We start from the raw sequence: 17,359 nt of genomic DNA on the forward strand, positions 1-17,359 counted from the left end.
GTTGTCGACAACGGGTTTCTAGAAATGTTGGAGTTCTGAATAATAAACGAATAGACAGATAAATAGTTCCGAATTTGAAGGAAATGAGTGAACGGAAATGTTAAATACGATCGGGCGTTTAATAGTAAAAGCAGAAAAATTAAGTTCGAAATATCACTTTTGTTTAGAGAAGATAGAAATGAAACAGTTCAGACTAAGTTTGCTCATGTTTGAAAGAGGACTTCAAATTAGGAATAATGTGTAGTTGGGATATTTGAAAAAAGTATCGTAAGGCCCAAGTGGTTATTAATCTTATATAAATTTTACTATGGTGGTAAAGTATGATGGTATGATCTTGTTATTTTTCAGAGCCCCCATAATACCTGATTATGAAGACAAGACCAAGCCTCCGAGAGAAAAAATTTTCCTGTTGGCTAATTTCTAAATTTGAAAAGCCATTCATGTTTGTCTTTGAATATCGAACATGTTTGATTTGAGGTTAAACCAACATCATATGTATTGAAAGCTTGAGATACTCTTAAAAAAAAAAAAAATTCCTCTTCACTTCACCATTTGCATATAAACTTTTAATAAAAAGATTATCTTTTATAATTGTTAACAAGACACATGCACAACCTTAAGGGACTTAGTACAGCTGGCCGGGTTAAGGGCTGGGCCCACCCCAGCTAATTGAAAAAAAAAAAAAATTACATTACAAAAATTGAAAATTTTTAGTTGCGTAATGTATTTTTTAGATTTGGGTTTAGTTTGGCTCTACCCGGATAAGTTCGTTGAGCCGTTTGGCCGGCCCCTGAAAAAAATCCTCGCTCCGCCCCTAGTTGTAAGCTTCTCGCTGTCCTAGAATAAAACACATGCATACATTTTACAAAAATTAACTACCAAATAAGGGCTGATCCACCAGCAATAAACAGGAGATTAGGGTTAATTTTTCAGAACCCCTATATTTTGCTACAGTATAAGTTCTTTGTGATGAACAATGTGTTCTTTACTCACTTAATACCCCTACTGCATTTCAGAGGGAGATACAATCTGTTTTGATCTCTCATTTAATGCTCCTGCTTCAATTCAAAGAGACGAACAATGTGTTCTATTCTTATCTCCAGCGATTTGTTGTGGTCTTTTCCAATGGCATCCATGCATCGACATAATCAATTAACTCGGAAAGGTGTTGTTTTCAAGTTGCTCTCAAGGGAAATCTTACATGAATCCTACTTTCAGCCGAACCTTTTCCACCGAAAGTGTGTCGTTAGTAGTAGTTATCACCAGTCTAGCTCACGTTTCATCTGGTGAATTTGATCTGATCACATAAGTTAGTCTCGTTTCCAAAGGCATGTTGGAGCTAATATCACCAAAATTGGGTCCAACATGGAACCTGTCTAAGGTTCCCTGGATTGAGTTCATCTTCAAGGACCTGCAGCTTTCAATCCATGTGGATTCAATGGTGTTGGCACTTGAGTTGCAATTTGATTTTGATTCTGCAAGGAATCAAAATCAAATCTGATTCATGAAATCCATATCTGAACTGGAGTAGTTGCATGAATTATCTGAATGCTTAGCAGATCAGTTCTGCAGATGATCCGCATCTGACAACCAACCCCGAGATGTGCAAGCAAATATGCGACCAAGCCTGAGCTTGCTTGTTACGAAACTGTAATTATTTAGAACCACGAGTTGCCAGATTAAAACTGATCTAAAGACAACTTCTACAAGCTGAATAATGACATCTAAAGCCTATTTAACCCAGCCAAACACCTCCCTCTTTTTGTCCTCATCAACATGTTAGAGCTTTGATTGAGTTCTCTTGTTTCTCATACTTAGTTTTTGGGTGACTTATGGATGCAAAGAATGAATAATGAACCCAATGGGGAGAAAATTTTTGTGGTCTAAAGTTAAAATGCATGTCTCATTCATTTGAACCGAAGTGAAATCCAACAACCAGAGAGGGACTCCTACCCTGAATTGATGATGGGTTTTTGAAGTATTTGGAAACGAAAGCTCAAAAACAAGTTCATCTTGTGACGGCTATACCTCGTGATCAGAAAGATGCCATTTCTATCAACCTTTTACTCTGAGTTTAAAAACTTGAAAGTTTCAAAGCCCCTTGGTTGTAGACAACTGAAGCTAATTCCAGAATGATTTCAAGGAAAACGTGATTGGGTCGACTGTCAAGACATGCTGTACAGAACAAAACTCTGTCACTATTTTTTGTTCAACGAAAAATGGATGATCTGGACGGTTTCAATGTAAGTTCTGGATTTGGATTTTCAAATTCTCTAACCTTTCTGTGTTCTCTGATATGGACTTGATATTAAAAAAGGTGTTTTTTTAGTGACTTAGCAACAACTTTTTAATATTCTTTGAACGACGTTCACATGAGAGCTACATGCTGATTTTTGTGCTTCCGAACAGCAGAATTCTCCACGCCGTCCATCATTAAAAGTTTCATGATTATATCAGAAAATTTTACAATGATAAGAAAATTTTCCATATAGCGTTCAGGGCATTGTTAGTCATGGTTGTTTGATTTCAAATGTTAATATGCGATCAATCGTCCTCACATTTTTAAGTTTTTTTGGTGCTCCAAAAATCAAGATTTCAAGATAATACCATTTTTTTCTGTGCCAATTTGGGGTTCGAATGGCAACAAAGAATTAGCTTATATTCGAAGTTGATGGAATTCGCATTTTGTAAAAGATGTGAAAATTAGTGCAGTATTAGAAATTATACATCTAAGCTTGCTGTTCTATCTTTGTTGAGGGAAGAAGCGGCTCTAACTCACGTTCATTCTGGAAGGGTTAAAAGCCTCCAAAAGTTTCCAAATACTTCTTTTCACATAATACAATGCTTTGAATTGGGTTATGTTAAGATTCTATCCCCCATTTCCTTGCCCTTGCATAATAAAGCAGTGCTATTGAATTTGAGACATACCCGCTACGCGCTGCCAAAATAATATTGATCAGGAAGTTTGACAACCGATGATTGTTAAACTACTCACAGGACACCAATGTATGCTGCAAGAGGTAAGTGTTAGAAAGCTGGTCAGATTACAGTCGACTGACTTAAACTAACAGTAGCGCAGATAGAGTTAGAACCCAAGGTTAAGGATAACAAAACTATCATGAAGAAAAAAACAAAATTACTGCATGAAGATAAGTCACAATTAGGCAAAGTGTGCTCTATATGATATGAAGTACATTACTCCAAGCTTGCAAATTAAATGAATACCAAATTCGGTATACCAACTTAATGTCACATATATAATTTATTCATCTGCGCAAGCTTGCAGAACAAGATTGTTGGCATGGTTTTTCGCAAATGTCATTCGACGTGAACTTTAAATTCTACAGAAGATATATGTACTAGTAATGCAGATGTTAGCTCCAGAATGTTTACCTTGTCAGTCTCAATCTTTTTGTCTCATGGTGAAAGAAAAAACGTATGTAACATACATTCTGTAGATCCACATGCATCAGCTGCAAACATGTTCAGCTTTATGGTAGTTTTGCTGCAGTCATCAAGTCTGCAGGATATACTTTTCACTTCTCTTGGAGCTCTACGTTGTCAGCATACCCATGGAGTAATTTGGTGGACATACAATCCATGGGGTTTTTCCCTTTCAAGATCATGTTTTCTTGGAGTTTCCACTTGTCATATGATTCCAGAACTATTTTAGTGATTGTCAAATTAGTGAGGTTCTACTCTGTAAATTCACTGACATCTCATTTATTTTGATGAGAGGGCACTGAAGCGCTATATACACTTATCCCTGAAAGTGCAAAAACTTGACTTCAAATCTCAGGCTGCAGCTTTGTTGTCCAGTGTTTTGTAGGCATTAAGTTGCATCACAGACTACTCGGTGGATCTCACTCACATATCAATCACACGTTATTTTCATAAAATGTTGCAAAAGGCCCATGCTAAATCTCATAGTGGTCCTTCATCCACGTAATTTTTTATACTGGTGGATCGTTGTTACAGAATAAAACTAGATGATAATTTTAGCTTGCGACGGGAATAATTGGAAAACACATGCTACATGAAAATTTTTACAGATTCTTGAGTAATGTTTTTTTCTTGTTCAACCATTGATACACATTAAAATGAATGACAACAGAGGCAGTGGATGCACTGACTTCTATGCAAAAGCAGGGTAGTTTGGTTTTTTGGGCTAGACAGCAGAATTGTAACTTTAAATGATATCTCTATCTACGTTCCAAATAAGTTGGTTAATCCAAAGGCAAGATAGTTACAAGTGTATCAGGATCTCATCTTGGTGTTTTCATGAGCTTTGGAAGTATGACTCTGGTTGTAATGATTCTTAGCATCTAACTCAAATTTCCATTAACTTGTCGTCCTGTGATTTTTTCCTCATGGTGGCTTGATTTGAACACAACTTGGCTGTAGGATCAAGATGAAAAAGAACAGACCAAACTTCAGACGCTCAAGCTTGTCTCACTTTTGTAGCATCTCAACCCAATATTGAGCCATGGTGATTCCATTTAGAAGCAGACGAAATCAAGCAAGCTCACTTCCAAAAAAAATTCGTAGTTTTTACCTTCTAGACTAACTTTGCCGTAGATTGGTTACAGAATATATCAAATTTTACATACCTGTATGGATGAATATTGAGTACATGTTCTTCAAGAAATGCGATGGTTTCCTTGGCCCTTTAAATCCCCCTGTTTGGGAAAATTGGTTGTTCCTTGTCTTCATCGAAACTGACAGTACAGACGGAGTCATCACGAACCGTGTTAATCGGTGAACTAGACGTCATGTTTGAAGAGCACATAGTCAAAATTCAAGTAGAAACTTTTGAAACTAATTATATATTTCTTTGCAAGGAAATTATGCAATTACGTTGTTTGAACCCGAAGAATGGTTGATATGACTTCCCTACAGGTAGGTGGCAATATGCTAATATGCTGTCATCTGTATCACGTCCTTCCATTCACTATTTGACTGATCTTCTGGTGCCCTCATTTCTTTGCTTTTGTGACGTCACATTTTCTGTTGTACATCAAATCAGCAAAGTACAATTGTCGCAAGAGTGCCGAGGCCCATATCCACATCCTTGTGCCAAGAATCCCTGAAACGTCTCAACATATAGATGAACAAGACATGATATTGGTTGAGCAAGGTCGTTCTCCCCTTGTTTATTGATTGAAATGAAACTCACTAGTTAACATGTCTGAGTGATCTAATTGTTCATTCTAATCTGCATTAAAATTGCCTGCTGTTATCTTGAGAGCTGGATCAAGTGGGAGACATAAACAGTTAGTAGGACATATTTGATCGAGTTATTACCTGAATATGCAGAACCAGATTTTACTGTTTGTTTTAAGCTTAGAGACGGTAAAAATTGAACTGTGAAGTTATCTGTTGGCAGTCGTATCTTTGTAAATTGAAGCTCCAAGCAAAACTTGCTCGTAAAAGAACACACTTCAATTTAACATTATGACAAGAATATATTTTTAACACACTAAGCTGTGATTTAACATGCTTATATCAGTCAAGCTGAGCCGAGCATCTATTGTTTAGATCTACCTGATCAAGCTCTTTTTGAGGTCCAAATGAGCTCCTTAACAGATAGCCATTGCAATTGATGAGCAGCTTAGCAGAATGCCAAATCTTTTACAACTTACAAGGACAGCGGCACAGGAAAGGTCAGGCCGCAAAATGGCAGTACTGAGACTTAATCTACGGTCTCAACTTGACTCTCTTCACATCCTTTGGAGGCAAAGTGGTTTCTTAGTTATCGAGAAAGGGAATCATCCCTGCAGATTGCGGCACAAAGCATTTAGAGAAGCTTCTTTGTACATCTTAAGTGACAACGTCCCATGATATGCTTCTGCACACCCCACCATTGCAGCCGCACCAACTGTAAAGAACCAGCATCTTTTCCAACAAGTGGATCAGAGAAAGAGCACATCTGAATCAAGAGAATTGATGGGGAACTTGATTCAGTATTGGCAGTGGGGCTCAACAGAGTGGTGGTGATGCCCACTCATGAACAGACGGCCGAAAATTATGGAAAAGTAACGGAGCAGGATATTGATCTTGATGTCGATGGAGACCAAAACTGAAGGCCATGCATTTCGGAAAAGATTGTGGAAGAACAGCCATTGACACATGATGCAGGATGACTCATAGAGCATGTTCAGAGGGTGGAAGTCTCTATTCTGGATGTTGGTGGTGGTCATCTTCCTCATGAAGTGGCTATATCTGAGGTTAGTTTTTAGGCCGCCGCCGCCACCCAAATGCTGGAAGTGGCTTGAAATTTGGAGACAAATTCCCAGCAATCTGCTTCAGTAGAAACATGCGTTGAAGGATTTCATCTTTCCTCTTAGACATCCGAATCACCTGGTCAAGAAACATGGCGCTGTTGGATTTCACCGACCAATTTCAATCCATTTAGCCAGATCTGGCAAGAGAACTGGATCCGATAATTGATATGATTCGGATTCGGTATACAATTTCATAACGGAGTTTCAATCTGAATTTGATACCCAACTGAGATCCGACAACGGCCCGGCCCAATAGAAAAATTAAGGGTCCAAATCAAAATCTAGAACATATAAACCAATATATGTCAAAATAACTTACGAATGGAAAATTAGGGGCATATGTTGTTGAAAAAGACTTGAAGAATTGCATCTGCTTCTCATATTCCTTTTACGGTCCAAAGAGATACTTTTGGCAGCTTTCATGGCGGACTTGACCAGACAAAAGAACAAAAAGAACTCAGTCCACGGAATCGTAGCCCGTGAAAAAGTATGCAACATACGGGGATCGTTAAAACTCTCTCTTTTTCTCCCTCTCACAGCCCACTATATGTCAAATATTTCTTTCTCAAGCATCGGATAATGTCTGATGACTAAAATTAAAAATTTTGTTATTAAAAGATATATATTTTCATTACTGAACCAATTGCTTTTATATATATATATATAAACAATATGTGAAGGTAAAAATAAGATCTAGGCATCAAAGTTCATCGAACCGTACCGAGGGATCCCAACGTTGTGGGTTGTCACCAGACTCACTATCGAATGGCCATCAAATCCAATCATCGGACCCACCTTGATCGAGACGCGGCTGGCCTTGGTCAAAGATTGGGGCCATTAGCTTGGTGGGATGTGGAACGAGTCAATTGACTCACAATTCCCCAGATTTCCACAAAAGCATCTTAGTTTCTCACTTTTGTTTTCTACTCCTTAAAATGAAATGCTGGAGAACTTTTTGAATTTTTGAATTTAGAATGCAGGAAAGTAGGATTATTTTCATCCAATGTTTGTATCCATTTCAAGGAACGTAACTACCGCTCTTGGTTTTCTCTAACTCTAACTCTCACATCCCCTGAGGTTATCCCACCGTTCAAACAAAAACCAAAACTGGGCCGGGCTCGGGCTCGACTTGGGTTTTTCAAGTCGAGCTAGGCCCGAGCCCGAATTTTTGGATGCGGGCCCGTCTTGGGCCTGACTAATTATCGGACTGGACCGACTCGATGCCCAGCCTATGGGTCGAACTGAGGACGTGCTGTGCTGCGTTTGAGTTATACAGCAACGTGAGCCCAACGCCAACGGAGGCCCAATTTACTTGGTGGATCCCATCAGCTACCAGTACAGAAATTCCAACAACTCTGCATTATTTTGACGAAGAAATAATGTAATATATCCTCTCCTCAATCCTTTCACCCGCATTTATTGGCACTTTCGCGGCAACATCATGCAAAAGGGAAAACGTTAAAAGATAAACAACAGTAAAAGAAAACAGGGGCGATGGAGATTGGAGCGTGCAGAAAAAGCAACCAAATTTCAAATACTTTAGATGTGGATGTTTGGTAAACTTGACCATTTCCAGTCGATCAATTTTCCAAGCAAGTTCCATTTTCTTTTCTCAAGTTGGTCTTTCCGGAAAGCGCAACCAATGACAGAGCCAAAAATTTTAGGTAGCCGAGAAAAAGACAACAGTTTATGAAAAAATAGAGTTTTTGTGGGGTTGGTGTAACCAATTACCGACAACTACGAGTTTGAATCGAATCATTTGTTTAACGAGCCGACCTCGAGTTCACGAGTGGACTCGTTCAAATAATCGAGTCAAGTTTGGCTCAAAAATGATGTGTAGCAAGTTTTTAAATATCTGACTCGCTTTTTTAATTAAAAAACCCGTATACTGAAGTTTATTAAGTATGTAAGTTTTTGTAAAAGCTCCTTCAAGTTTGTCGAGCCTTAATCAAGTCGAGCTTGATTTATAGCAAAGTCATAGTCCATATATTCAAATGAATTTGTCGATCCTTAATCGTGTCAAACTCGAGCTCAACATGTAACTGTCGAGTCGAGCTCGAGCTGCTTCCGTCGAGCTATTCTCGAGCTTGAGGTTTCATTAATCGAGTCGAGCTAACTGAACTCGGGCTCGACTCGACTTGTGTTCACCCCTACCGACAATAGCTTATATGTGGCTCTGCCGCTAAACTCAACTACGAGGGAAATTCATGTAAACCACGTTTGAGTCAAAAGACTTTGTCACTCAACCAGCTACACCGAACTCCTTGGAGCGACATCAACTTTGTATTTAACTCTGGTACACAGAAATCATAGGAATAAGATTAAGTAATTCAAGTGTTTGGAACAGAGAACAACAGAAGATTGTATCCTCTAACAAGTGTTTTGTTTCATCAATGAAACAACCTTCAAAAATGTGTCCGATGATTGTGATGATCAAGTGAAATGTGAAGATGGACTATTTAGTTTCTACAAGGTACGGTTGACTGTGCCAATTAATTGTGGATGAGTTGGGAATAGATATGAAAAATAAAAAGTTATCAACTAAGCAATCGACGGTGGTGCATAATCTGAAAGGTCAACTTGTTGAATCCAAAATTCTCGTTAACCCTTGGTTCCTTATGAAATAAAAAACAAAGAAAAATTTCATAAAATTTTTTGAAAATTCCGAACTTTATGTTTGAAATTTGATCGAAACCCTGTCTCAGCCTCTCTCAAAATCTTGATAAAACCATATAAAACTAGAAAAATGGTCATTGGGATTGATTTTGCTACAGTGTGAGCACGTGTATGTCATCTTTATCACCCGTCAAGAGGGCTAAAACCCTTATCCTTTCTCTCATCCTTCAGGGAGTTAGGTCAATTTTTGGTGTCTTGAGGTGATGCTCCTTCTATACGTTACCTTATATATATCGATGCTCTATTTATTTATGTAATATAAAAGGTTGATGTTTTGAAAATAAAAAACAGAAACTACCCACCTACCAGCCTCCATCCTGTTCGTTGAGACAACCTCTTTGGAGATTGAAATCAATTTTGCTGGTTCTATCTACTTCAAAGAGCTTTTTTTCATTTCATTTTAAGGGTGAGTGGTTCATTCCATCGCTCCTAATAGAGGGCATTGGTCTCTCCTCGTGCTTGCCCTCTTGGGTTTTCACAGATCATGTTTCGGAGCCTTTTACGATCAAGAGGTAGGGCGCATTGAAACGTGACAGTGACCACTTCAAGATTCGAACATGATTCCTTAGAGGAACCGAACCATCTTGCTGCTCAATATGCTAGCATAGAGTATGCTTTCTAACTAAAATCTTAGACCTCATATGTTTTAGAGTTTCCTAGTTGCCCTTCTTTTTCTTGAATCATAGTATTAAGATGTAAAACAATGATTTCCTTTTGAATCGTTGTTGAAAGTGATACTGACCTTTATATACACGTTGAATAGGTTCAGTTCCAAGTATCAATCTTAATCAATGCATGAATTTGAATCCTATACGCGACCGGAAAAGCTTCAAGTTCTTTATGAAAGAACCATTTACATGTCATGCGAGGGAAAACCTTTCTTAAATTGAGAAGATCTTGTACTTGGATTGACAAAGTGGGAGGTTGAGAGATTCAGCTTTCGAATTTCAGAAATTTTCTAATTTTTAGGTTTATCATTTGGTGATAATATCAAATATGGGCCTTAAATTTATGATATTTTTAGACAATTAAGAAAGAAACAAAACCAAAATTTTCTATTATGGCATAACCCGAGATGTATGGAAGAGGACGAAGTCTCTCTCCTTTTTTTCTTACCCCTAAGATTTAAGGTTACTTTGGAGCTTCGATACACTTATCAATTAGAGTAACGTACAGCCATTCTTTGCAGCTTCTGCGACTTACCCTGTTATGTCATAACTAGCTCCAGAAAGAAACAATTTTTAAGTCAAATCATGTCATCTTCAAATATATGAACATAATATTTTTAGACGTTGAGATGATTTTTACTTCTTTTTTTTCTTTTTTTTTTGAGAAAAAAATATATTCTCGACAATTCTTTAACTATATCTTTAAACTGGTATTCCACTATCAAGATAAAATGCTATAAAAAAAGACCTGTCCTAGACCGTTTATAATGAAAGCAAAGCCTGCGCTAAAAAAATGGAAAGTGAAAGCTCATATTAGAGATTAAAGCCAAATAATGGCAACTCATATTAAAAAAATACAAAATATATAATAAAAATTTTGACAAGTCATTGTTTGACTTTGACTTGACATAAAAAACAAATAAATTTTCAAGACGCATTTGGATGGCAACCAAACATGGTTTTAAAAGCAAAGTATCTTTTGGGGCATGTTTGGATGACAAACAAATCTAGATTTTCCAAAAGCCCAATTTTGACAAAAATGGAATTCTCATAATAACTTGTTCTTCTAGGTTTTTCACACAAAAAGAAAAAGCCCGATTCCAAAACTAAGTTTTCACAAAACCTAATTTTTACAAAACTTAGTTTTTTTTTTTTCTTTTCAGATGTCATCATCTAAAGCTAACCACATCTAAATTAATTTCTCAACACCTCCCCTACTTAAGCCTCTTAAAAATTATATATATTAATATAAATATAATTAATCATAATAAAATATTATAATTATATATAAAAATCAATAAAATATGTATTAAGAAAATCTAATCGAGTTAAACCGGGCTTAGTCAGGCCCACTTGGGCCAGCCCAATAATTGATCGAGCCGGCCCGATGCCTTTTTTGGGGCTTGAGCTTGAGCCCGAATCGGGATTGGTACTCGACCCTACGCCCAGCCTTACCCCTACTCAACTTCTTACATGTCCTTAATTTAATTTAACTACTTACAAGCGCTTAATCCTACTCAATTGCTTACAAGCACTTAGTTTTCTTCTTACTTTTTAATTTTAATTTTCATTATGTTCTTTAAGCATTCGGTAAGAAGCATGTCCTCCTAGCACTCTCGTCTACATAGTACTAAAAGTCTCTGCATTGCTCGATCTCATGAAAAAATGACTTCGGGGCATTTGGATGACATCCTCATGTAACCAAGTTTTGTAAAAGCTTTTATGAAAACCAAGTTTTAAAAACCTTGTTTTTGTTTGAATGACACACTCAAAGCTTGGTTTCTGAATAACTTATGGTGCTTAGGATTTTTTTTTTTCATTCCCTTCTACAAGAACCAAGTTTTGTGAAACCCGAGATTTCTTTAAACCCAATTTTGATGACATCCAAACACTTTAAAAACTTGAATCTAAAAGCAAAAACCAGGTTTTTGCTTCTCAAATCACCTAGAGAAAACTTCACTTACAAACATGAATTGGTTTCTTTAGTTTATGTATAAAGAGGCATAAAGTTATCCAAGTAGTTAACTAAGATTGTTCATATAAAACGGATGAATTATTGAAAGGGAAAAAAATTGTAAATTAATACTAAATAATCTATCTTTTTTTTTTCTATATGTTGGATAAGATTAAATGATTTTGAAAAGCCAACAATTAATATATATATATAATTATAATTTGCTAAAATATATTAGGTTTTTTCTGGATTTTGGTTCGTACCAAAAGCCGTCAGCCGCAGCAATAAATGGTGACGCATAACAATACGCTGGGACATAAACATGCCTTCGATATTTACTGGCCAAAAAAATATATACGTTACATTTTTCTTTTAATCCAATAAATGCGTGGCGGGGCCCGTCGATCCTCGTGCACAGCAATCCTGACAACAAGAACTAAGACGTCGCCCGTCCTGGACCCCACCTTTTAGGTGGGCCCCAGTCCCGGTCCCACGAGGACGTGTGCGTGGGACCCACTCCCTCTCTCTCCGCCAAATCTCAGTGGGTCAACAGCTGTAACAATTGGAGGAATTAAGACGGATGCTAGAAAGAAAAATAAAAATATATTTTTACTAATTTTATTTTCCATCATTTTGAGTTTAAATGAAATATAGTTTATAGTAAGGCACGAATATGTCAAAAGCCAATAAAAACACGGACCGATATGGAATCCCTTTGAACGGAAAACCAAGCGGACGTCAACGCCTAGAAGGAAAAAAAAAAAAAAAAAGGAATTTTCCGGTGGTTGCTCACCCACCTTTCTACCGGAGTTTTTTGAGCTTGCATAAATTTTACATCGAGATATTAATATGATCGAGACGTAAATGAACAATAGGTAAAATGTGACAATTCATTCACCGGAAAAAAAAAAAAAAGATGTTCAAAGAGTCCCCATCTCAAAAGGTCAATTCAAGGCAGCCAATTTTTTATTTGCTTTTTCGTGTTGACATTGTCAAAAACACTATGGTCAGGCTTCTTCCAATTTGACGAACAACCCCCAACTTCGCTTGTATCGAAAAAAAAAACAAGCCCTTTCACCCTCGTGAGCTCCCATCTGTCAAGCCATCGAATAGAAACGCCAACATCCGGCATTCTCGACACCTTCTCTCTAAGATGGCAAGTGCAGCGTATGGCAGCTTGAGCGTTGGATGCTTTCAGGGTCGAGCTGGTATTTTGATTTTTCAAAAAAATAAAATTTTTTTATTAGAAAATTATGAAAAAGGCTGGCATTAGGCAGTGAGCCCCACCGAGGAAACTATCTTTAGAACAGTCTTAAATTGCCGAGAAAGAAAGAAGAAAAAAAATCATAAAATTAAGGAAGAAAGACAAAAGGGGGGAGGAAAATAGGGGAGAGAACAGAGCCTAATCCATGGCGGACGGAATGGATGCGAAGCCTCTTTGGTAGACCGAAACGGCAGGTTCGTTCCCGTCGATTGAGGTGGGCGAGTCTCATCTCCTTCCCTCCTCCATCCACCATTCTCCTCAATTCTCTCTCTCTCTCTCTCGCGCGCGCGCAGTCCATCGCCATCGCCACCACGACGATCACCAACCAACCTCCTCTCAGAGACAGAGAGGGGGAGGGAGGTGAGACGGCCGGAAAGTGAAAGAGAAGGAAAAAGTGGTAGGCCGGAGAAGAAGCAGAGAAGGAGGGGCAGGATTGTTGGTGGAGGAGCGGGGGAAGAAAGGACGTTGAGAGGGAGGAGGTGGGTGGACGGCGGTAGAGATGGGAGACTCGCTGAAGCAGCGGCTGACCAAGCCGATACAGCTGGCGGACCAGGTGACGAAGGCGGCGGACGAGTCGCAGACGTTCCGGCAGGAGTGCGCGGAGATCAAGTCGAAGACGGAGAGGCTGGCGGACCTGCTGCGGCAGGCGGCGAGGGCGTCGTCGGATCTGTACGAGCGGCCGACGCGGCGGATCATCGACGACACGGAGCAGGTGCTGGAGAAGGCGCTGGCGCTGGTGGTGAAGTGCAGGGCGACGGGGGTGGTGAGGCGGGTGTTCACCATCATCCCCACGGCGGCCTTCAAGAAGACGGCGTCGCAGCTCGAGAACTCGATCGGCGACGTCTCCTGGCTGCTGCGAGTCTCGGCCGTCGGCGACGACCGAGGGGAGTACCTGGGTCTCCCACCCATTGCGGCCAACGAGCCCATCCTCGGCCTCATCTGGGAGCAGATCGCCACCCTCCATACGGGCTCCCTCGAGGACAAGGCCGACTCCGCGGCCTCGCTCGTCTCCCTCGCCCGCGACAACGACCGATACGGGAAGCTCATCATCGAGGAAGGCGGAATCCCGCCCCTCCTCCGCCTCGTCAAGGAGGGTCACGTCGAGGGCCAGGAGAACGCCGCTCGGGCAATCGGCTTCCTCGGCCGTGACCCCGAGAGCGTCGAACAGATGATCAGGGCTGGCGTCTGCTCCGCCTTCGCCAAGGTGCTCAAGGAAGGGCCGATGAAGGTTCAGGCCATCGTCGCCTGGGCCGTCTCCGAGCTCGCATCCAACCACCCCAAGTGCCAGGACGACTTCGCACAGAGCAACACCATTCGTCTCCTCGTAAGCCACCTCGCCTTCGAGACCGTCCAGGAGCACAGCAAATACGTCATACCAGGCCACAATAGGCCGCCGACTGCTCCCGGAACGACCGCGACGGCGACGGCGCCGGCCAACTCCAATACCAACACCATGACTATGCACTCTGTCGTCAAATCCAGCATGGCCAATAAGAACCACCAATTGACTCACCCCAATCCTAGCCAGATGCAGTCCGTCGTCAACTCCACCATGAAGAACCACCACCATCAACAACAACAACAGCAGCAGCAGCAACAACAACAACATGCCGATAATGGCCACAATAAGCACCACGGAAACGCCACCAAGATGTCTCTCGCCGGTACGAGCATCAAGGGGAGGGAATACGAGGACCCCGAGACGAAGGCGAACATGAAGGCGATGGCGGCGCTGGCGCTGTGGAAGCTCGCGAGGGGTAATGTCCAGATCTGCCGCAGCATCACGGAATCGAGAGCGCTACTCTGCTTCGCGGTTCTGCTGGAGAAGGGCCCCGAGGAGGTGCAGTACAACTCGGCCATGGCGCTCATGGAGATCGCCGCGGTGGCTGAGCAGGATGCCGAGCTGCGGCGCTCGGCGTTCAAGCCGAACTCGCCAGCTGCAAAGGCGGTCGTGGACCAGATGCTGAGGGTGGTGGTGACAGAGGCCGCGGACACGCGACTGCTGGCTTCCTGCATCAAGGCGATCGGGTGCCTCGCGAGGACGTTCCCCGCAAGGGAGACCCGCCTGATCCCACCCCTTGTCCGGCTTCTAGACGAGAGGGAAGGGGTGGTCATGAGGGAGGCGGCCATTGCTCTCACCAAGTTCGCCGGAAAGGAGAATTACCTCCATGTTGACCACTCGAAGGCCATAGTTGAGGCGGGCGGGGTGAAGCATTTGGTCCAGTTAGTGTACTTCGGCGAGCAGATCGTTCAAATCCCCGCGCTGGTGCTTCTCTGTTGCATCGCCTTCAGCGTGCCGGACAGCCCCGCACTGGCCAACGCCGAGGCGCTCACCGTGCTCGAATGGGCGTCGAAGCAGGGGAATATGGTTCAGGACCCTAAAGTGGAGGAATTGCTGCCGGATGCCAAAGGTAGATTGGAAGTATACCAATCTAGAGGTCACAGAGGAGGATTCCACTGAAGGGAAAGAGAAAGAGAGAGGTGGTTGGTAGCTGCTTGGGTGGTTGGCTTTGTGCCATCATGATCGTGAGAGGTAAAGGATCGAAGAAGCAGACGTGTGAGGCGAACCATGATGATCATGGAAGAAGAAAAGAAAACTTGTTTTCTTCTTCTTTTGGCTCTGTTTTTGGGGTTTTTTGGGGGATTGTCAATTGTGTATATAGATTCTTTTGTTTTTCCCTTGAATTATTCAGAGGTTGGACGTTGTTTCTATTTAATTTATTATTTATTGGGCCTCCTTTTGATTGTATGAGCGAAAAATGGTTTATGAAGAGCTGGGAATCGCGTCAAAAGGATAAGAAAGAAACTCTTAGGGTATGTGTAATGGTTTCTGAATTTTGTTATGCAGATCCTGCAACAAGATAAAGTGAACCCCACAATTTCCTCGTTCTTCTTTTCCGCCTTACTATCATTCTTGGATCAGGAACGGGCTTGTAATACCATCTTTGCTTATAAATACCATGTAAAATTAGCTTTATGCTTGCCGTTCAACTTATATTCTGTAGAAAGTTGGTTTTTTGAGACAATGAGGATTGTTTGTTTGGTCTGTGAGCAGTCTTTCTGCTTACTTCAGCTTTGATTCCAACCAGTTGACTGTTCTCTTTTCTATTGTTCATGAACACCGTCAGTTCCTTTTCAGTTGAATATGATTGTTGAGATAATGACATGGATTATCGATAAAATGAGAAGGCTGGTAAGTTTAATGAATGAGGAAAGTTTGCTAGCTAATGAGCATCAATGATCTCGCAGAAGAACAAGTTTAGACTTAAGACTGTAATGAATCATTATTTCAAGGGGAGAAGTATGTGGTTTGCATTAGGATGATCAAATCTACCCTGCAAAAATAAATTTTTCATATCTCACAACTTTGTGAAGTTCTTCCACTCACAAAAAAAGAAAGAACATGAAGCTCTAGCTTTCTATTCTTCGGTAAATCTTAGTTGAAGTGGCCAATTCTTGTCTTGCTTTCTGCTTTCCAGCCAAATGGCAAGAATTTGGAGAGCTTCATCTACCTCAAAATATCTTGGGCCTTGGCTTGAATTTCAAGATAAGTAGGACAATGAATAGAGGTATGCAATAATCCAGTAAAATGCTAGTCCTATCCCAAATGCAATGCTACTTCTTCAGGATGCTGATTCCTCCCTTGGCCATGCTGTAGATATGACAACTATTGAAATTTGAGTCCAACTATGCTGATAACAGAGAAAAACAGTAGGAGTATGAAGAGAATTTTATGCTACCACCCAAAAAAAACTGAAGCCTCCATCCTTCTGCTTTTGTTGCCTTCGAATGGCGTCTCTACTATGCTTCAACTTGTATATAAATGTCGTGGGGCAGTCATTAAACTTATATAGCATAAACAGTAAATTAGTCAAAGAGGAATTGAAGAAGATCTATCACAGACCACTTAGGATATGTTCCCAGCATCAACGGATGTAATAGCAACTGAGACATGGGAAATATCAAGCACTTCCTAGACCATGACAGATGTACTGGCTATGGCCAACACTGTATTACTTTATTTTCTCTAGTTTGCTTATTGTCCTCCACCCCTTTTTTCCCTTGATTCTTTTTTCAGTTTCGGTATACCATGTGATACTCGTCAAAGAATTTGCAATTATTTTGCTTCAGATTGTAAACTTTGATAGAGCACTCAGATGCGCCTGCAGTATACAAACAAAATGTCAAATATATGACATCATATTGTAACAGCCAGTCAAGACTTCCATGCGTTGTGGCAGGAAACAGTAAGTAAAGAGGTTTTATTTCCAAGGGAAAGGCCAATTTTCCTGGAGGAAGATGCAGTGGCCCCAATTTTTGCACAGTAATTCATGTTTTTGTGTGACATAATGACTTACTTATGCCCATTGTCCTATTGCTAAATGCTAGGTTGACCATCTTCTTTGTTCAACTGCTGACTGAAGTAAGGCTTCACAAGAAACCAGTACTCAACCCCATTGCTACAGATTTTGGAATTTCATATGCATTTGCTTTGAACACATTGTAAACCAAC

At 40.6% G+C, this 17,359-nt stretch overlaps 1 protein-coding gene across 1 annotated transcript; it reads left to right on the forward strand.

Annotated features, from left to right (window-relative positions):
• Positions 1-12,919: 12,919 nt before the first annotated feature.
• Positions 12,920-15,583, forward strand: LOC116248474 (uncharacterized). Its single transcript, XM_031621276.2, has one exon. The coding sequence runs from the start codon at positions 13,346-13,348 to the stop codon at positions 15,305-15,307; it is 1,962 nt and encodes a 653-aa protein (XP_031477136.1). The 5' UTR covers positions 12,920-13,345; the 3' UTR covers positions 15,308-15,583.
• Positions 15,584-17,359: the final 1,776 nt, after the last annotated feature.

The sequence above is a fragment of the Nymphaea colorata genome, chromosome 2 (assembly GCF_008831285.2).
Source record: "Nymphaea colorata isolate Beijing-Zhang1983 chromosome 2, ASM883128v2, whole genome shotgun sequence".
NCBI classification, from domain to species: domain Eukaryota; kingdom Viridiplantae; phylum Streptophyta; class Magnoliopsida; order Nymphaeales; family Nymphaeaceae; genus Nymphaea; species Nymphaea colorata.

Bases quoted from the DNA above. Each gene is read 5' to 3' on its own strand.
- LOC116248474 (XM_031621276.2), top strand. From the start codon at position 13,346: ATGGGAGACTCGCTGAAGCAGCGGCTGACCAAGCCGATACAGCTGGCG.